Consider the following 22,060-nt stretch of genomic DNA (forward strand, 5'->3'; position numbering starts at 1 on the left):
TTTACGTCATTTAGCAGACGCTCTTATCCAGAGCGACTTACAAATAGGTGCATTCACCTTATAGCCAGTGGGATAACCACTTTACAATGTTTGTTATTTATTTTTAAAAAAAAAATTTGGGGGGGGGGTTGGAGTAAAGGGGGGGGGGGGGGGGGGGGTAGAAGGATTACTTTATCCTATCCCAGGTATTCCTTAAAGAGGTGGGGTTTCAAATGTCTCCGGAAGGTGGTGAGTGACTCCGCTGTCCTGGCGTCGTGAGGTAGCTTGTTCCACCATTGGGGTGCCAGAGCAGCGAACAGTTTTGACTGGGCTGAGCGGGAACTATGCTTCCGCAGAGATAGGGGAGCCAGCAGGCCAGAGGTGGATGAACGCAGTGCCCTCGTTTGGGTGTAGGGACTGATCAGAACCTGAAGGTACGGAGGTGCCGTTCCCCTCACAGCTCCGTAGGCAAGCACCATGGTCTTGTAGCAGATGCGAGCTTCAACTGGAAGCCAGTGGAGTGTGCGGAGGAGCGGGGTGACGTGAGAGAACTTGGGAAGGTTGAACACCAGACGGGCTGCGGCATTCTGGATGAGTTGTAGGGGTTTAATGGCACAGGCAGGGAGCCCAGCCAACAGCGAGTTGCAGTAATCCAGACGGGAGATGACAAGTGCCTGGATTAGGACCTGTGCCGCTTCCTGTGTAGGTGACCAAATACTTATTTTCCACCATAATTTGCAAATAAATTCATTAAAAATCCTACAATGTGATTTTCAGGATTTTTTTCCCTCAATTTGTCTGTCATAGTTGACATGTACCTATGATGAAAATTACAGGCCTCTCTCATCTTTTTAAGTGGGAGAACTTGCACAATTGGTGGCTGACTAAATACTTTTTCCCCCCACTGTATATGCCCCCTTTATTTATCCTACGGTTCTGACTTGGTGTACAGGGAGAACACTAAGAATGGCCCATGTTCTGAATTCTGTCGCTGTACATTTCAAAAGTGCTAAACAAATAGTTCTATTGACTACGTCCGTCCTAGCTCGCTCCTTAATGTCTTAATTGAAATTATGGATTGCCTCTTATCCGCTTGTCGTCCCCTTATGCCATACTTTGTACATCTCAATTGTCATTAGAAACCACATTTGTTTAAGCAAGTCAGCCATAACAGCTATGTTTTTTTTAAAGGCAGTAAATGAGGCTGAATTAACTGTTTCGCTGCCAGACAAGGCTCTGCTGATTGCCAGGTGTAGCAGTGGTAAGATGTTGGGACTGCTGTTGGGACAGCTTTATGTAGGCCCTAACAGTTTGTGGGCACCATTTGTCACATTTGTTTTTGTTTGCCCCACCAAGGTTTACATGCTAAAATCACCACTGCTCCCCAAGACACCCCCAGAGAGTTGGGTCACGGCCAGGGTCAGCCATTATCAACGGCAACACTTGAGCAATTAGGGTTAAGTGCCTTGCTCAAGGGCACAGACAGATTTCTTACCAGGCTCAGGGATTTGAACGAGCAACCTTTCGGTTACTGGCCCAACGCTCTAACCTTCCTGCTCTCTCACTACTCTCCAGTCTACCAAACTGACAGACAGATCCAGCTGTAAATGCTTGCCACAGACAGATTAAACTTGCACTCTTAACTGTATTAGAAGGAATCTGTTGGCTCCCTCTGGAAACATTTCTCACAGGAGTGCCACCCCGCTGTGCCTACACAGAGCAGGAGACTGGAATAACAGAAATAGCATGTCTGTCTCTGTGGATGGACTCACAGCTAACCCCTGTGACAACAATGAAATAACATTTTAGTCATTTAGCAGACGCTCTTATCCAGAGCGACTTACATGAGCAATTAGGGTTAAGTGCCTTGCTCAAGGGCACAGACAGATTTTTCACCTAGTCGGCTCGGGGATTAGAACCAGCGACCTTTCGGTTACTTGCACAACGCTCTTAACCACTAAGCTACCTGCCGCCCTATATAACACACACACAAACCTGCTCAGAAAAGATAGAGAAAAGTTTACAGTAGACTACACGTAAACATAAAGACTACATTATTACACAGACATGAAATTATCTGTACACAATCTGGAGCTAAGAACCAAATAAGCCATACTTGCCTCCCTTGACAAAGTGTACAGTGCAGTGGAGCAACTGAATCAGAATACACAAAGGTGGGAGGGACCATGGGTCCTCCTCCACCCTAACCCCCTCCTCTCTGGGCACAGCCCTTAGCCGACCAGCCCCTGTCCATACCCCTCCATCCCATCCACAACACAGCACCACTCAGCCCAACCAGGAAGAGAATGAACAGAGAGAGTAAAAGACAGAGAGAGGGAAAGAGAGAGTGATAGAAAAGGGGAAGTCAAGACAGAGATTGTCACAGTGGCTGTGACTGTCAATGAAGGAAGTTAGTTTTCATCATTGTGCCATCAGTAAAATACTTCCTGTGTATTGTACTGACCTGTGCGTCATTTATATTGGTCGTCATATTGGTCGAGGTGATGTCGTCCTCTACTTCTTTTCCTCCTTCACTGCCGTCTGTCTGCTGGGGGCTGACCCAGAGAGAAAGGTGAAAGGTCAGTATTTTAATGTTTTTGTCATTTAGCAGATGCTCTTATCCAGAGCGACTTACAGGAGCAATTAGGGTTAAGTGCCTTGCTCAAGGGCACAGACAGATTTTTCACCTAGTCGGCTCGGGGATTAGAACCAGCGACCTTTCGGTTACTGGCACTACGCTCTTAACCACTAAGCTACCTGCCGCCCCAGTTTATCAGTGTCTCTTGGAGCCCAACCAGAGAAATTATACATTCTCTCTCTCAGTATACATTTTTTGGGTGGGTGCTTATCTCTCTTAGATAGTAGGAAGCAGCTGGGGTCACTGACTGTGACTGCACCTACCTATGAGAGCAAAGTCACTGCCCCAGCCCCGTTTACAGGTGCATTGTGGGTATGCAAAGTATCGCTAAAGAGGCCCAATTACACAGCCAACACTTCCCTCCTCACTCAGCTTGGAAAACACTAATTTGACTGGCAAATGTGTTCAGAGAGGAAGAGAAGCATGCTACAGTGCACTCACATACACCGAAACTACGACTGTACAGTAAAAGCCACAGAGCTTGGTTCTCACCCGCCAGTGAGTAAAATGGTCTCATCCATCACAGGGTAAGTGCAGCTGGGAGATACCATCTCAGCCAACCTGGGGGGTGGACTGTTGCCAGCAGTGATGGTCCTGTCATGTTCTGGTGAGCCAGGCTGAGGTGTGTCTTGAAGAAGGGGCACTATGGTGTCAGGGCTCATTGCATCTGGACAAAAGGGTGAGGAGGAGTCATAAGTGAAACAGCATTGGAGAGGGCCATCCAACTAAATGAAATATACTGAATGCATGAAGAGAAATACTACATTTGCTGTAGGTGCAGGCTAGAGTGAGTCAGGGATTGCATGGTGCAGAGAGAGAAAGACTGATCAGAGGGGAGGAAGAGAGAGAGTGATGAGAGAGAGATGGTCTTACCCGATAGAGAAGAGTGGGAGGGAGGGAGTGGATGCTCCTCAGTGTCAACAGCCTGCTGGTGGGCGTCCTCAGGCCCAAAGCATTCTGGGAGTTTGGCACCCTGAGGAACAACACATACAGATAATTATCCATGTAATTTTTTTATAATAAGAGTATGAATATGATAAACAGACGAGCATCAATACATAACAGCTACCTGTCCATTCAGTTCATGTGAAAGGATATAGTGAAATCAGACTGACAAGCAACAACGCCTTTGCTTATCCAACAACAAAGCATATAAAACAACCTCATATTACCTCTGTATCAGTGTGAGTCACTGTCCATTCCCTATCGATCCGATTAAGTAAGAAAGCTTGACTTCAGAAGATGAGCTATTTATTCAGTTTTGTCTATCTAGAACTAATGACATGAGCAAATAAGTCAATTTGGTAGTCAAATAAATACAAGGCTGTATGAGTTGTTATGTCAAGTGGGAGGAAAGTAAAAAGTATGAGAGAGGAAGATGGAAGGAAAGAGTGCGTGTTCCAGGCTAGATTTGTCCATGTCCTGTTGTCTATTCTCAGAGGTGTGGTTAACACTTCTGCTCCTGTTCCAATACTCTTAAAATCCTTCCTCTGTTCCTTCCTTGGAGTGATCACTGATCAGACATGATGACTGGACTGGTAAAAGCTACACAAAACCTCAGTGACCAGGATAGATAGGTGATTCATTCAAGGAAGATATAAGGGAAGGATGAATGTTCAAAGTATTTGAACGGGGCCTATGACCGTTTCCTGCCCACCAGAAGTGGCCTCTTAAAACTGTCATCATCGTCACATACGGTCACATGCACTCCTGACGACTACGTATATCTACATACTAGAAGGGACATCACCATTCAAAGCAATGTTCCAAGGTGGGGGGTTCTACTCAAATGAACACCCATTATTTTATATGAAAAACAGCCACCAGTCAAATCTTAACAGTGACAGAGCAATGTTCCTTTCACAAAACACATGAGGGCAACCCCAAAAATATCTGGCTTTTTTGGTATGGTTATATAGTTCAGTCTTTTAAGTCTGGAGTGGATAACCAGCAAACTAATCCAGAGAATAGCTATAAATCACACTGACACAGTAGGAGTACATACACAGAGTAATAGGTTTTAAAGACTGCCATCTACCTGTGGGGAAAGACTGTTCACCCTCTGGTCACTGTCTGTTGACGCTGTGGTTTCTGAGAGAAAAAGGGAGGGAGAAGGGGGAAGAAGGAGAGGGGGGGGGGGGGGGGGGGGGGGTAGAGGGAGAGAGGGAGAGAGGGGGGGGGGGTAGAGGAAGGGAGGGGGAGAGAGACAGGAAGGAAGAAAAGCTAATTAGTTGAAGTTGAAAATCATCTCCGTGATATTCAGCTGGGGTCACTGGCAAGGTCAAACTAAGCCCCACCCACTACCATCTTAGACCATAATATTAGACTATTAAACTCCCCATCTGTGTTAGTGGGTTTAGAGGCAGTAATGACCACATTCTTTGGGTTCTGGCAGCCAGTGATGCAGGGAGACCACTGGGGATTACTGAACACTTCCAATGGGTTTGGATGACTTTAACACCTGGCCATAGAAGGCTGGGGCCGAGAACACTTGCCAGAGAACAGCCACACAGCTGGTCCCTCGCTGGAGACCCTGGCCATCTATGGCTGTCCTTGCCACAAACCCCAGAGGACTGTGTGTGTGTCTGGGCCTGGTTCTTCAAGGGTGGCTGAGTGCTCTGTGACTCCAGGGATTACCGGAGTAATCCACTCAGGCTTCTGACGGACTCACTAACCCCTGGTTTACCTAGTGTTTCACCTGGCTCAGTAGTCCAGAACCATAGAGAGAGACCTTACAGGAACTCCTGTAAACTCACTAAAATACAGCCCAATATGGAATTATAATAGGATATCATCATCATTACTAATCTGGGGAATCCTACTCATTCACCTCTCAGATCCTCTCCCTCCGTCTGGTCGGGTTCACTTCTTTCTGAGAGAGGAGAGAGAAAGGAGATCCCCCTCAGTCCCCCCTCCTGTCCCTCTCCCCCCACCACGGTCCACCTCTCCCCCACCTCCCCCTCCTCCCCCTCTCCAGGCTGGTCCCCTCTCTCCGCCAGTCTGTCCTCCGTCCTCCTGTCTGTCTGTCCTGTCTCCTGACTCTTGAACTCCCTGTACGTCTCCACCCCCTCGTTCTTCAGGAAGTCTTGGAGGACAAACTCCTCATCCCAGTCCAGGTCCTCCCCAGCCTGACAAAGTAAATACACTGAATTAAAACATGCTCAGGGAATTCATGTATTTATAAAGCATTTTTTACATTAGCAGTTGTCACAGAGGTTTTTCAGTAATTCTGCCTAGACACCAAAGAGCACGTAGAAGCACGGTAATGCAGGAAAAACGGTCTAAAAAAGGTTAAATGAATACAAACAGATTGAATAGACTAGAACCTCATAGATCATGCCAGGAGCAAAACAAACAGTAGGATAAAGTTACACTTGTTTATTCAATGTGTCAATGTTTTAATTGCATTTGTCCCTACTTAACTAAATGATAAAGATATACAAATAGAACTGAGCCTGTTCAAAGTGATAATGTGAGGTTTCAGAGTTTAACAACAAATCAAAAGTTACATTTTCCCCGAATGCTGATCTAAGATCAGTTGTGTGTTTCTCCTCCCTAATAGTTAAGGTTGGTGAGATGGTAAACCGATCCTAGATCTGTGCCTATGGGCGATAATAGACAAAGGCATTTACAAAGTAGCATTACAGAATAGGAGAGAGATTAACACAGAATATTTCTCCTGATCAGAAAGTGTGCAAAGTGTCCACTCAGCTACCCACTCCATCCTCTAGTGTCTCTATTAAACAGCCTTTACTATTCACCATCTGAGTCCTATTCTCTGCTATGTTCCATGTTCTTATCCATGGCTCTCAATGCCTGTGTCCTAACAGTAGCCCATTACCTACTATACCCGACATCTTTCTCCCATACTAGTCGAGTGAATCCCTAACTTTTTCAATCTTCCTACTACAAGATATTCAACAGATTTTCAAAAGCAACATGCCAGCTGTGACACACAGGGGACTACACCTCTTTCCCCATTCTCCCAAGTCTCCCAATCTCTCGCTTAGTCCTACCTGTGGATCATCAGGGTCAGGGGTTTCACAGCTAGCCTCTCTGCTGCCCTGTCTACCTCTTCCCTCCCTCCATCTTTGTAGCTCTCTCTCCCTCCTACCTGTGGGTCCTCGTCGGGGGTCTGGCAGCTGGCCTCCCTGCTGTCCCCCGGGGTATTTAGCTGGTCCAACTCCTCACGCAGCTGCTGCTTCTGATTCTCCTGCTCCTGAACCCTACATGGACGGACCCACGTAAATTACACACATATCTACACAGACAGACACGTAAAGCAACACCCCCCCCCCCCCCCCCCATCTACCCTAAAGCCAACAATACAAGGTCACTTAACACACATATTTCATGCATCCAGTGACTACAAAGCAAATTAACAGATTCATCACTCTCACCCAGCCCATTGACAGCGCAGTGAAGGGTCCATAACATAACATACTGTACCCAATCCGCAGGCCCATGCAGTGTCCCATGCTGCTGTTGCCCAGCCTGTACTAGGATGATAGGGGCTCTCCAGAGCTCCTAACTCCCAGTATCGGACAGCTCCTAACACCCAGTCCCAGAGTAGTCCAGAGGGCCTGTGCACAGCTGGCTAGCCCAGACAACGTTCCCACAGCCTGGCCTGATAACGGCCCCCCTCCCCCCTTTATCCTCCGGAGCAGGGCGGCAGTGTGGAACGGGCCCACGTGGCAGAGAGGCAGCTACAGACAGAGAGCCATACTGGGCCAGGACCCAACCACTACTTAGACAGGTTAGAGGTCACCCAGTCAGACCCAGAGCACAGAGACTTCAGGAGAGCAGAGGGAAGCAGCCAAATATGACCAGATCCCTCCTGTCACAGAGTCTGTAGTATTTTAGACAATGACAGTCCCTCCCGCCCCACTGTAACCCTTTCTTATACAAGACCAGCTAAACCTAATTGACCAGTGAGAGAAAGCAGCACCAGTTCCTCTTGACCCTCACTTCCAACACGCACACACACTCAACCCCCACTCACCTGACCGACAGGTGTAGTATCTCAGTGCGGGATCTCCTTATGTTGCTGGCCAACTTGATTAGTTCTTTCTCCAGGTAGTCGGTGTACTGGTCCAACTGCTCCAGGCTGAGACCCCACTCTGTCCTCCTTTGATCCAGCTCAGACTGCACTGCCTGGGGGGGGGGGGGGGGGGGGGAGAGAAAGGGCAGGGAGTCAGCCTCTTCCTGGTGCTACTGGGTCTCAGGCAGACAGACCGATTGACAGTCTATCCAGCAGTACCAGACATACAGTAAAGTATGTCCATCTCTTAGTCACAGTCAGTGACACTACTTTACTCATGAAGAATGTTTACTGTGTACGTGTCTGACGAATGTAGATTGGAGCGAGAAAGGAGGTGGACGAGAGGAAAGGGAGTGAAGAGAGCGAGGGGGAATGAAAGAGAGCAACAGAGGGGGACAGAGGGAGGTGACAAAGAGAACGAGAGAGAGCAGGGAGGGGGAGAGAGAGCTAGAGTGTGTGTGTCTGTGTGTTGAGAGACTGCATTTACGCTACAGCACACTAACTAAGCCGCGCTGTATTAATAGGCATTGATGGGCTAGAGATAGTTATATAACATTGTAGATTAGGGATCTCTGGAGAGACAGAATGGCCATATTATGTAATCCTCTAAAAGCTATGAGCAGAGAGGGAGAGAGAGGCCTATTCAGCTAAACGCCTCCCTACTCTCCACTCCACATTGAACTCAGTGGGGTGAATCTCAATAGCCTAATTTCTCAATTTCCTGTATCTACATTCTGCACTGATCTGAAAGAACAGGATAAGTGAAAAGCAATATGATGGAAAACTAAAAGGTATTTGCTCTCTTCTCTTGAATCTCTGAACCTAGAGAAACACCATCCTCCGCTTTGGTACACATATTTGACCCCCAGCATGCCTACGCACACACACAAACACCTACACACACAGGGGAATATGGAGAGTTCTCTGGTACAGAGTGATTCAGTAACATCCTCCTCCACAACTGGGCTAGATAGTGGGTTGATACATCCACTCTAATGGCTCTAGTGTGTGTGTGTGTGAGAGAGAGAGTGAGAGAGAGTGAGAGAATGAGAGAGGGAGAGAAAGCAAGAGAAAAATAGTGAGAATGACAGTGGGAGAGAGAGCGAGAGAGGAAGAGTGAGAACAAGAGAGGGAGAGTGTGTGAGTGAGAGAAAAGAGAGCAAGAAAGAGCATGAGCGCAAGAGAAAAAGAGGGAGAGAATGAGAGGGGGAGAGAGGAGAGCCTGTGTGTGTGTGTGTGTGTGTGTGTGTGTGTGTCCCTCACCTGCAGTCTGGGGTCTCTACTAGCCCCTGGTCCTCCATAGTGGTGTATGAGTCCTCTGAGTGTTGACAAGATGGAGAGACCCTCGTCCTTAAAATCTCTCTTCTGAAAACAACCAGAAAAACAATGGATGTGATTCAGCCTCTCCATGGAACTACTTTGAGTATTCATCAATTAAATTAGCTAAGGAAGAAAATGAGTCATGCATCTACATCCCATAATCATAAAACAATGACATCATAGAAGCACACAAATTCGTTTTTTCCATGCTTCTTCTTGCTTTTGAAATGTGTGCTGGCTAGATACCAGTCCCTTCATAGTGTATTGAGTGCATAATTAGGACAGTAATGGCTGAAGATATCAGGACTGCTGTATCTAGTGTATAAATTGGGACAATGTTTGCTGTATCTAGTGTATAGAGTACCAGTTTGTTGATGAGGCGCTTGAACTCCAGGGACATCTGGTCAGGTGTGGGGCCCTGCAGGAGCAGAAACACCTCCCTGTCCATAGTCTCATCTAGAGCAGACGCAGAGCTCAGCGGCGACACACACTCAGCACCCTGGGAATAAAACAACACGACTTGGTCATTAACCCTGATGCGGATAGGCTGAGGGTGTCAGTAAAACTATAGCCTAATAGGGTCCTTGGAGCTGATGTTTTGGGTGAATACAGTGGGTGGGTCCTGAAAGGTGTGAGAGTACTCAAACAGAGAGAGTGGGTGTTCAATTCACAGGCAGCTACTTCAGAATGAGAAGTGTACTACAAAAAAAAAAAAAGAACGCAACTCCACTATGCTCCCTGCACTGTGACAGATTTGTGACACAAACATGGAACTAGGGGATATATTTAATCACAAACTGGGTGGTTTGAGCCCTGAATGCTCATTGGCTGACAGCTGTTGTATATCAGACCGTATACCATGGGTATGACAAAACATGTATTTTTACTGCTCTAATTACGTTGGTATCCAGTTTATAATAGCAATAAGGCACCTTGGGGGTTTGTGGTATATGGACAATATTCCATGGCTAAGGGCTGTATCCAGGCACTCCACAATGCGTTGTGCATAAGAACAGCCCTTAGCCGTGGTATATTGGCCATATACCACACCCTCTCGGGCCTTATTGCTTAACTAACCTCCAGAGGTGTTTGAGCAAGGGCCAGTTCTGTCTGCAGGGATCCTGAAGAGCTCTGGTTCAACCTGTACGCCACCGACAGGGAGAGACCTACACTGCTAGAGGGAGAGCGAGAGACAATGAGAGAGAGAAATGCAAAAGAGACAGAATGAAAAAGAAAAAGTGTATACAGTGGGGAAAAAAAGTATTTAGTCAGCCACCAATTGTGCAAGTTCTCCCACTTAAAAAGATGAGAGAGGCCTGTAATTTTCATCATAGGTACAGGTCAACTATGACAGACAAAATGAGGAAAAAAAATCCAGAAAAATCACATTGTAGGATTTTTTATGAATTTATTTGCAAATTATGGTGGAAAATAAGTATTTGGTCAATAACAAAAGTTTCTCAATACTTTGTTATATACCCTTTGTTGGCAATGACACAAGTCAAACGTTTTCTGTAAGTCTTCACACACTGTTGCTGGTATTTTGGCCCATTCCTCCATGCAGATCTCCTCTAGAGCAGTGATGTTTTGGGGCTGTCGCTGGGCAACACGGACTTTCAACTCCCTCCAAAGATTTTCTATGGGGTTGAGATCTGGAGACTGGCTAGGCCACTCCAGGACCTTAAAATGCTTCTTACGAAGCCACTCCTTCGTTGCCTGGGCGGTGTGTTTGGGATCATTGTCATGCTGAAAGACCCAGCCACGTTTCATCTTCAATGCCCTTGCTGATGGAAGGAGGTTTTCACTCAAAATCTCACAATACATGGCCCCATTCATTCTTTCCTTTACACGGATCAGTCGTCCTGGTCCCTTTGCAGAAAAACAGCCCCAAAGCATGATGTTTCCACCCCCATGCTTCACAGTAGGTATGGTGTTCTTGGGGTTGTACTCATCCTTCTTCTTCCTCCAAACACGGCGAGTGGAGTTTAGACCAAAAAGCTCTATTTTTGTCTCATCAGACCACATGACCTTCTCCCATTCCTCCTCTGGATCATCCAGATGGTCATTGGCAAACTTCAGACGGGCCCGGACATGCGCTGGCTTGAGCAGGGGGACCTTGCGTGCGCTGCAGGATTTTAATCCATGACGGCGTAGTGTGTTACTAATGGTTTTCTTTGAGACTGTGGTCCCAGCTCTCTTCAGGTCATTGACCAGGTCCTGCCGTGTAGTTCTGGGCTGATCCCTCACCTTCCTCATGATCATTGATGCCCCACGAGGTGAGATCTTGCATGGAGCCCCAGACCGAGGATGATTGACCGTCATCTTGAACTTCTTCCATTTTCTAATAATTGCGCCAACAGTTCTTGCCTTCTCACCAAGCTGCTTGCCTATTGTCCTGTAGCCCATCCCAGCCTTGTGCAGGTCTACAATTTTAACCCTGATGTCCTTACACAGCTCTCTGGTCTTGGCCATTGTGGAGAGGTTGGAGTCTGTTTGATTGCGTGTGTGGACAGGTGTCTTTTATACAGGTAACGAGTTCAAACAGGTGCAGTTAATACAGGTAATGAGTGGAGAACAGGAGGGCTTCTTAAAGAAAAACTAACAGGTCTGTGAGAGCCGGAATTCTTACTGGTTGGTAGGTGATCAAATACTTATGTCATGCAATAAAATGCAAATTAATTACTTAAAAATCATACAATGTGATTTTCTGGATTTTTGTTTTAGATTCCGTCTCTCACAGTTGAAGTGTACGTATGATAAAAATTACAGACCTCTACATGCTTTGTAAGTAGAAAAACCTGCAAAATCGGCAGTGTATCAAATACTTGTTCTCCCCACTGTGTGTGTGTATATATATATCATCATCCCACTCCACAGAGAACAGACTGCTTCAGGGCAGAGCAAGAGAGAGAGAGCAAACCAAACAGAACAAACTACGAAGACAAAAGGACATAGTTAAACAACAGGGAATACACAGCATCCCCCAATCCTGCTACTAGAACAGTCAAGGCACCATCTCTAATACATACTTACGCTGCCATGTCTGGCTGCATCATGTGCATCTGGCTCTCCAGCTTGGTCTTGTCTGCTCTCAACAGCTGTCAGAGACAACAACAACAAACACGGTTAGATAACGCCACTACTGCTGCAGCGAATACATATTCACTGCAGCTGACAGATAGACAGACATATCCTGAGAGACATATGCTGAGAGAGATATAAATAAATACTTTTGCAGAGCTCTCTAGTCAGCAGTATAGAGCAGTGGGGTACAGTATTGCTGCTTGTACCCATCCACTCCTTTATGATCTAGTGCATGGGAGTAAGGGCTAAGGGGATAGGGGGTGATTTGGCGTAATGATTACCAGACAGCCTCCTCACCTCTGTGACGGACGAGTACTCCACTACTGCAGCCTTCAGCTCCTCAATCTGTCTGCATTTCTGTAGAGGGGAGACAACATGACAGCAATATTATCATATTTCCCCCAGGACTATGTCTGTGAAAGGTTCTAAATGTATGGTCATATGAATGAACAGATAAAAAAAACGGTCAGATCAAAAGGCTTCCATGCCCTGAAGCCTGGGTTATTACTGATCAAAGGACCCAATCTACAATGTGACCTTCGCTTATAAATTGGGTGGTTCGAGCCCTGAATGCTGATTGGCTGACAGCTGTGGTATATCAGACCGTATACCACGGGTACGACATAACATTTCTGATACTGCTTTAATTACGTTGGTAACCAGTTTATAATAGCAATAAGGCACCTCGGGGGTTTGTGATATATGGCCAATATACCACGGCTAAGGGCTGTGTCCAGGCACTCCGCGTTGCGTCGTGCTTAAGAACAGCCCTTAGCCGTGGTATATTTCGGCCATATACCACACCCCTTCAGGTCTTATTGCTTAAATATTGGAGACAGCACGGCTAGAATAATAATCCATCTCTATTAATTACTGAGCAGATACTGAACAAAATAACTAGAAAGTTATGATATTGACCTGGAGTATGAGGGATTCCTTTTCATTTATGACAGCATCGAAGGAATGGTTTTGGACCTGTGGACGACAGAACAGACATCATGACACCACTGGCACTCATCCACAACACACAGACAGACCAATCAGGAGCAGGCGTGGGGATCACTTTGATCCTAAAGGCCAGTTACGTAGGTCCATAGCACTGCACTCTTCTTTTCAGAAGACCATGAAAGGCAAAAAAACATTCACACAACCTTTACTTTACTTCTAGGTCCAGTTTACCAGAAACAGATTAAGCCTAGTCCTGGACTAAGAAGCATTCTAAATGGACAATCTTAATTGAACGGGATTTTCTAGTCCAGGACTAGGCTTAATCTGTGTCCAGCAAACCGCTTCCTAGTTGCCTACCTTGAATCGCTTATTCCCTCGACAGTACAATAGCTCGTTCACTTATATTCACACAACAGTTATGTGGACCCACCTGCAGCTCAGCGTTTAGGTCACACAGTTCAATCATCTTCTTCTGGAGGTCATCCATCTCCATGGTGACCTTGATGTTCTAGTCCACAGGTGTGTGTGTGGGGGGGAGGGGGAGGAGAAGTGAGAGATGAGTAATTCTACCCAAAAGAGATGGCTTATTTTCCCTTACCATGTCACCTGACAGTGGATAAGGTGCATTAGAGTAGATAGCTATGGAATGGGATTTCCTAAATCACTGTCTGCTGTTTTTCCATGATCTTGGACAGTATTTCCCAACTCTGGTCCTCGAGTACCCCCAACAGTACACATCTTTATTCTAACCCTGGACAAGCACACCTGATTCAACTCGTCAACTAATCATCAAGTCCTCAATGAGTTGAATGAGGTGTGTTTGTCAAGGGCTACAACGAAACTGTGTACTGTTGGGGGTACTCGAGGACCAGAGTTGGGGAAACAGTGTCCTAGATTAAGGAAAAACAGCAGACAGGAAGTCCCCATAGGAAGCAGATGGCCCTGCTGCTTTGTTGTTGTTTCTCCCTAGTAAGCACTTAACTGATCAATGACACTGATTGGTCGGAGAGCATAATCCTGATGACTAGCCTCTAAATCAATCTCTCATTAAAGGAATTACAACCACATAGAAGCACTTGAGGTGCATTATAGATGCCTCCAATGAAAGACATGATAAAGTAATGAAGTGACCAAGATCGATTTAGATCTTGCTGAAAGGGGTTCTGTGTGCAGAGAGAAAGGTATACAATACAGTACCTCATCCTGAAGACAGATTATCTTTGCAATCAGACTCTGGTTCTCTTTCTCCTGTTGGGGAGATGTTGGGTTAGTATAGGGCTGTGGACATTGTATAGTTAGTTGGAAACAGGTAACTGCCAAAATAAAGGAAACCCCAAAATGAGCCAGAACAGCTACAGTGCACCTTGGCATTGCTTCTACAAGTGTCTGGAACTCGATTGGAGGGATGAAACTCCCTTCTTCCTCGAGAAATTCCATAATTTGGTGTTTTGTTGATGGTGGTGAAAAATGCTGTCTCAGGCGCCGCTCCAGAATCTCCCTTAAGTGTTCAATTTGATTGAGATATGGTAACAGATTGCCGTGGCATATGGTTAAAATAATTTTCATGATCATCAAACCAATTCAGTGACCACTCGTCCCTTGTGGACGTGGGCATTATCATCCTATGGGGGCATAGCCATGGTAGCCAAAATAATGGCCTGCCCAGCATCTTTATAAATGACCCTAAATTAACTCAGGAACCACACCTGTGTGGAAGCACCTGCTTTCAATATACACAGAACAAAAATATAAACGCAACATGTAAAGTGTTGGTCCCATGTTGTATGAGCTGAAATAAAAGATCCCATAAAATGTTCCATACACACAAAAAACATATCTCTCAAATTGTGTGCACAAATTTGTTTACATCCCTGTTAGTGAGCATTTCTCCATTGCCAAGATAATCCATCCACCTGGCAGGTGTGGCATATCAAGAAGCTGATTAAACAGCATGATATTACATAGGTGCACCTTGTGCTGGGGACAATAAAAGGCCACTAAAATGTGCAGTTTTGTCACAACACAATGCCACAGATGTGTCAAGTTGAGGGTGCGTGCAATTGGCATGCTGACTGCAGGAATGTCCACCAGAGCTATTGCCAGAGAATTGAATGTTAATTTCTCTACCATAAGCCGCCTCCGTCGTTTTAGAGAATTTGGCAGTATGTCCAACCAGCCTCACAACCGCAGACCATGTGTAACCACGCCAGCTCAGGACCGCCACATCCAGTCTTCTTCACCTGCGGGATCATCTGAGATCTAACACACAGACAGCTGATGAAACTGTGGGTTTGCACAACCGAAGAATGTCTTCACAAACTCTCAGAAACCTTCTCAGGGAAGCTCATCTGCGTGCTCGAAGTCCTCACCAGGGTTTTGACCCGACTGTAGTTCGGCGTCGTAACCGACTTCAGTGGGCAAATGCTCACTTTCGATGGCTACTGGAACACTGGAGAAGTGTGCTCTTCACAGATGAATCCTGGTTTCAACGGTACCGGGCAGATGGCAGACAGAGTTTGGCGTTGTGTGGGCGAGTGGTTTGCTGATGTCAAAGTTGTGAACAAAGTACCCCATGGTGGTGGTGGGGTTATGGTATGGGCAGGCATAAGCTACGGACAACAAACACAATAGCATTTTATCGATGACAATTTGAATGCACAGAGATACCGTAACGAGATCCTGAGGCCCTTTGTCATGCCATTCATCAGCCGCCATCACCTCATATTTCAGCATGATAATGCCATGTCGCAAGGATCTGTACACAATTCCTGGAAGCTGAAAATGTCCTAGTTCTTCCATGGCCTGCATACTCACCAGACATGTCACCCATTGAGCATGTTTGGGATGCTCTGGATCGACAGCGTGTTCCAGTTCCCAGCAATATCCAGCAACTTCACACAGCCATTGAAGAGGAGTGGGACAACATTCCACAATCAAAAGCCTGATCAACTCTATGCAAAGGAGATGTGTTGTGTTGCGTTGCATGAAGCAATTGGTGGTCACACCAGATACTGACTGGTTTTCTGATCCACGCCCCTACCTTTCCTTTAAGGTATCTGTGACAAACAGATGCATAACAGTATTCCCAGTCTAATTTATTTATTTAAATTGACTGATTTCCTTATATGAACAGTAACTCAGTAAAATCTTTGATGTTGTTGCGTTTATATTTTTTTTCAGTGTAGATTGTTGAATAGCATGACAGTGAAGATGAAGTGTGAGTATATATACCATATGTTTGCTCTGAGCCGAGGCCCTGGCTCTGCCCTCCTCTGTACAGCTCAGACTCATCTTCATCTCCTCCACCTCCTCCTTCAACATCTTCTCCTTCTGGACCAGCTGCTGGCCTCTACAGGGGGGAGAGAGGGACGTTACACTTGGGGATGTGTGTGTGTGTGGAGCCTAATAAGAGGTTAAATTAAGACAAGGTGGAATAGGAAGGTACGCATTTAAAGAGTTTGTGTATGTGTGACTGTGTGTGTGTCTGCATCAGTTGGTGTGTGTGTACAATACATACAGTCTGGCCTGTGACTTGAGCTCCTCGTTTTCCTCTGCTAGTTTCTGGTTCTGGTCCTCCATGGTCTCCACGCTCTGCTTCAGCTTCCTCACCTCCTCCTGAAGCTTCTGGTTACTGAACTGCAGGTCGGCCACACAGAACACCAGGTCTGACGTCTCACTGAGGAGGAGCATACACATGAACAGATGCAGTCACATACAGGGTAAAACACGGTTAGTAAAATGTACAATTGGACAAAGTCATGCACGCACACACGAATACAAGCATTACTTACAGATCTGCTCGAGACACCTCCCCTCCAAATGCCTCCAGACTGCCTGAGGTCATGTTCAGCAGGACAGACCTCTTAGCTGACGGAGAGAAGACAGAGAGAGAGAAGGTGAGAAATAATCTATGCTTAAAGAGAGACAAAATACATATATTTGCTAAAACGATGAGACGTTCTCTTAGATGGAGAACACACACAGAAAGATAGACAGAGAGAAACATGGCTACTTGGAGGCATGGTACAAGAGAAAATGTACAACCGGAAAACCTTCAGAACAGTCATCCTTTTCTTTGATTAGTACTCTAATGTCTCCTATATGTCTGTCTGTATCAACTCACCTGACAGGCTGTCTCGGAGTCTGACAGACTCTTGAGTCAAGTCCTCTGGTTTGTCGTCCCTGTGGTTGTGGTAAAGACAAGGAGACAGACACCCAATATCACAGACACACACACACACAGCCAGGACAGCAGTAGTTCATGCATCTGTTACAAAACAAAAGTTACAAAAGCTTATCTAATAAACAGCAAGCTCTTTGATAAGAATAATCGGCTGCAAAATTGGTATCCATTCGCCCATGTGACAGAACACATTAATTAGAACACAGCACCCTCTACAGGCAAAAAGCTGACAAGATGACATGCACTGCTATATAGTGCACTACGTTTGACCAGACCCCTGGCCCAAAGTAGTGCACTATAAAGGGAATAGAGTGCCATTTGGTGGACACACATAGAAAACAGCTCCAGTACCCATTCTTTCTGCAGTCATCTATCCACTCCTTCATGATGGCGTGGTAGGTATCCAGGTCAATAGACACATCTTTGTGCTCCGGGTCCAGCATATTACACAGGTCCTCCAGCCCACTGTCCTCAGAACCCCGGCTGGTAGTGTGACGCAGGTAATCCACGATACGAGACACGTACACCTTACCTGAAGGAGCAGGAGGAGGGAGGGGCCAGGTTACTGTCTTTACCATAGTCATTTACCGGGTTACTGTGGTCAGTTTGGTGACTAGCACCGTCAGCGACCTCCCCATGCCCAGACGTCATAGCAATCTCCTACCTCCGCCTGAAGTTCTTCAGTAACAGCTTTTAGTAAACAAACACTGTGTTTACACCCAAACCTTAGACTGAAAAAGCTGTGTAACCTCCACACAACGGGGGTCAAGTGTAGGCCTCCTGAACCTAACCTTTAGTAAACCCTAAACCACAGAGATAAAACTACTAGAAATCCACAAGCTTCCTCTGGGATGCAAGCCGAATAACTAGGCACTACAGACCGCAGAGATAAAGTGATCGCACTAGAGGATTTCTTAAAGAACGCCCTGTTCCTCCATTGCCACCGGCCAATCAGTTCAGGAGGAGGCAGCATGGGACAGGAGGGGTGGGGAGACTGACAGGACTGTAAAGAGAGAACCACCCATAAGGAATCTAGAGCACTTGTATCACATCATTGACTGCTTCAGAAACAAAGAAAAGAAAGCAGACCTGGCTACAACTCAGTGGTGCAATTGATTGACTGCTTTTTTTACAAAACATTATCACAGTGAGAGTGTATGATACACATACTGTGTGTGTTCGATACTGTTAGTCTGGATAGATGAGTGTGCACTCCAGAATGTGCTACATTGGATATTTTGAGTGTGTATGCAAGTTGACTTCTGTGCTCAGCGTATATTTGATACTTTGAGAGTTTAATACTGTGTCTGTGTGTGTGTGTGTGTTTACCTCTGCGCTGGCAGTCACAAGCGTGGAAAATGGTGTCTAATAAATCCTCTTCACAGATCAGACTGACCTCAGCCATCATCTCCTTCCGGTTCTCAGAGGAGAACATGGCTCCTACGCACACACACAGACACACTTTCTGTAAATACGCTGGCCAATGGCCACTTCATCAGTGGCCAATAAACACGATTCTTCTTCTGTCAGTTGCATAACTTTCCTTGAGGCAACATAATAACAGGTGTATAATGTAATAATAATAATAATATGCCATTTAGCAGACGCTTTTATCCAAAGCGACTTACAGTTATGCGTGCATACATTTTTTTTTTTTTGTGTATGGGTGGTCCCGGGGATCGAACCCACTACCTTGGCGTTACAAGCGCCGTGCTCTACCAGCTGAGCTACAGAGGACCACAAATGTGTGTGACGTAAGAGATGGTGAATGGAATAGAGTATGTGAGAGGCCTGAGGAATGCTCTTAACCTCCTGTGATCAATAGTCTATATCATTGATATCATTGTTCCCTAAGAACTGAGCAGTGCTTTCGTAATCCCACTGTGACCCTCTGTGTGTGTATTCCCCCTACCGTCTCCCATGGACAGTCTCTTGACAACCAGGGCCGGGTAAGGCAGCTCACACTGCAGCAGGTTGGCCGTGGAGTCTGACGAGCAGAAGTTGAGGTTGTAGGACAACAGGCTGTGTGCGGGTGTGTGAGTGTGGGACAGAGACGGGATCTTGTGCCTCGTACTGCTGTCTGACCGTGTCCCCATCCCCGCCTCAGGCTGAGTAAACTGGGGACCATGAGAGAAGTTGAAAAACATGTCTCCATTCTGGACAGCTGGGGTGGAGCAGTTCCTCTGCCATCCTCTCCCTTGCCCTCCAAACCCCACCCCTACCCCCGTGCCCCTCCACTCCCCGGGATGACTGGTGATGGTGAACGTAGCATTGAATGGGGTCGGGGGGTTCATGGTGGTGTTGACGGGTGTGGAGGTGGGACAGTGGGAGCTCCTGGAAAGCTGGGGTGAACCCTTGGGGGTCAATATCCCCTCCCTCTCTCGCTTCTTCAGGATTACTTCCAGGTTGTGGCGCAGGCCGGACTGGGGGCTGTCGTAGCTGCTGGACATGAACTTTGGGATCTGGAAGGGCGAGGAGGGGTTAACCTCACGGTCGTCTGACGAGCAGAAGTTGAGGTTGTAGGACAGCAGGCTGTGTGCGGGTGTGTGAGTGTGGGACAGAGACGGGATCTTGTGCCTCGTACTGCTGTCTGACCGTGTCCCCGTCCCCGCCTCAGGCTGAGTAAACTGGGGACCATGAGAGAAGTTGAAAAACATGTCTCCAATCTGGACAGCTGGGGTGGAGCAGTTCCTCTGCCATCCTCTCCCTTGCCCTCCAAACCCCACCCCTACCCCCGTGCCCCTCCACTCCCCGGGATGACTGGTGATGGTGAACGTAGCATTGAATGGGGTCGGGGGGTTCATGGTGGTGTTGACGGGTGTGGAGGTGGGACAGTGGGAGCTCCTGGAAAGCTGGGGTGAACCCTTTGGGGTCAACATCCCCTCCCTCTCTCGCTTCTTCAGGATTACTTCCAGGTTGTGGCGCAGGCCGGACTGGGGGCTGTCGTAGCTGCTGGACGTGAACTTTGGGATCTGGAAGGGCGAGGAGGGGTTAACCTCACGGTCGTGCCGCTGGATGGTCTGCAGCTTATGACAGATGCTGTCAACAGGGTTGTGGCGTTGCCGATGGGTCACTCCAAGGTCCATGCTGGAGCAGGTGGTGAAAACAGGATAAGAGCTAGAGAGGGGAGAGGCGGTCATTGGAGACCGGCCGTCATTGTAAATATATATTTGTTCTTAATCGACCTGCCTGTTAAAATAAAGGTAAAATAAATAATTAAAAGGAGACGGGTTTAGTGAAAGGAGAGGAATTATACCGATATGCCATCACACCACATATGTACGCATACTTCCCATGTTCATCACGTCAGACATCCCAAATAGACCATTTACAGTTCTTGATTGAGGTTGTTGTAGTCTATCATCCTTGTGTTTCTTGTGTGTAGACTATAGGGTTATCGTTTTTAAATGGAGCACAACAGCAGAGTCTAACTGGATAAAAATAAGGAACTTACCTGAGGCACTAACTGAAAGGACACTTATTATTCAATCAAATCTTCTTTAAACTAACAAATGATTATAAAAACATTAAACTAACAAAGAGTGATTGTTACCCTAATATACATTTTGTTGACAAGACAAAAATGTTGTAGCCCTGTGTTATGCAAAATAAGATGACAACGACCGTCATGAATGAGTAATTGATTGACGCCAATTTTCTTTTCTTTTTTGCAATAAATATGAACGACAGACTGGCATAGTTTATACTTGGATTTTGATGTCGGCTACTAACCTCTCTTTACCGTGTAGCCTATCTTTTGTAAACGTAAATAGTCCTCGTTGAAGTCTCAATTCGCTTGATAAAGCTTTCAAAGTCAAACCATACTCATGAAATCAATCAGCGCGATTGAGCGACATGTGAATGCATTTTGAAAGGGACGAGGTAGATCACTCATCTAAAACCAAGTCAACACTGACCTCATGTGGCCAATAATATTGTTGCATCCCCATTCGATCACAGACCTACAGACTCACAAGTCAAAAGTCAGTTATTTTGCAGCGTAAAAATCCACAACTGGAGATGTGTGATTGAAGAAAGTGGTAAAAACAAACAAATATGTTGTACCACCAGCCAGGTGTTGTCTATGAAGTTGATTACAGTGTGCCTACCCTCCCCTGTGTCCTTTTGTATCTTTAGCTAATAAAGAGACTGCACCCTGTCTTTTCATTAGAATAGAATAGAGCTGAGCTAACTTTGAAGAATAGAATATCTTGCCAACTAATGCCAAATCCATGTATCTATTTTGCAATAGACATGCTGTGATCCAATTTAAACATAAAATCAAATAAAATCAAATGTGTCACATGCGCCGAATACAGCAGGTGTAGACCTTACAGTGAAATCCTTACTTACAAGCCCTTAACCAACAATGCAGTTTTAAGAAAAATAAGTGTTAAGTAAACAATAGATAAGTAAAAAATAAAAGCAGTAAAATAACAGTAAAAATAACAGTAGCGAGGCTATATACAAGGGGTACCGGTACAGAGTCAATGTGCGGGGCACCGATTAGTCGAGGTAATTGAGGTAATATGTACATGTAGGTATAGTTAAAGTGACTATGCATAGATAATAAACAGAGAGTAGCAGCAACGTAAAAGAGGGGGTGGCCATTTGATTAGCTGTTCAGGAGTCTTATGGCTTGGGGGTAGAAGCTGTTAAAAAGCCTTTTGGACCTAGACTTGGTGCTCCGGTACCTCTTGCCGTGCGATAGCAGAGAGAACAGTCTATGACTAGGGTGGCTGGAGGCTTTGACAATTTTTAGGGCCTTCCTCTGACACCGCCTGGTATAGAGGTCCTGGATGGCAGGAAGCTTGGCCCCAGTGATGTAGTGGGCCGTACGCACTACCCTCTGTAGTGCCTTGCAGTC

The 22,060-nt window shown here is 46.2% G+C and overlaps 1 protein-coding gene across 1 annotated transcript in view; it reads right to left on the reverse strand.

The window, feature by feature from the left end:
* Positions 1-20,279, reverse strand: part of LOC311129080 (inositol 1,4,5-triphosphate receptor associated 2-like) — a gene marked incomplete at its 5' end in the record, with an annotated part of 27,809 nt that extends 7,530 nt beyond the window's left edge. Inside the window, 23 exons of the mRNA XM_084161349.1 lie at positions 2,440-2,534; positions 3,110-3,284; positions 3,491-3,590; positions 4,656-4,708; positions 5,448-5,745; positions 6,732-6,843; positions 7,620-7,771; positions 8,922-9,023; positions 9,343-9,477; positions 10,056-10,149; positions 12,012-12,076; positions 12,360-12,419; positions 12,981-13,037; positions 13,441-13,518; positions 14,208-14,258; positions 16,242-16,359; positions 16,528-16,686; positions 16,802-16,877; positions 17,134-17,192; positions 17,545-17,725; positions 18,523-18,633; positions 19,106-19,180; positions 19,685-20,279. Coding sequence (XP_084017475.1) covers positions 2,440-2,534; positions 3,110-3,284; positions 3,491-3,590; positions 4,656-4,708; positions 5,448-5,745; positions 6,732-6,843; positions 7,620-7,771; positions 8,922-9,023; positions 9,343-9,477; positions 10,056-10,149; positions 12,012-12,076; positions 12,360-12,419; positions 12,981-13,037; positions 13,441-13,518; positions 14,208-14,258; positions 16,242-16,359; positions 16,528-16,686; positions 16,802-16,877; positions 17,134-17,192; positions 17,545-17,725; positions 18,523-18,633; positions 19,106-19,180; positions 19,685-20,279 — 3,001 coding nt within the window. The remainder of the gene's footprint in view (positions 1-2,439; positions 2,535-3,109; positions 3,285-3,490; positions 3,591-4,655; positions 4,709-5,447; positions 5,746-6,731; positions 6,844-7,619; positions 7,772-8,921; positions 9,024-9,342; positions 9,478-10,055; positions 10,150-12,011; positions 12,077-12,359; positions 12,420-12,980; positions 13,038-13,440; positions 13,519-14,207; positions 14,259-16,241; positions 16,360-16,527; positions 16,687-16,801; positions 16,878-17,133; positions 17,193-17,544; positions 17,726-18,522; positions 18,634-19,105; positions 19,181-19,684) is intronic.
* Between the last annotated feature and the right edge of the window lie 1,781 nt (positions 20,280-22,060).

This window comes from Coregonus lavaretus (assembly GCF_964263955.1).
Source record: "Coregonus lavaretus genome assembly, chromosome: 5".
Classification (NCBI taxonomy): domain Eukaryota; kingdom Metazoa; phylum Chordata; class Actinopteri; order Salmoniformes; family Salmonidae; genus Coregonus; species Coregonus lavaretus.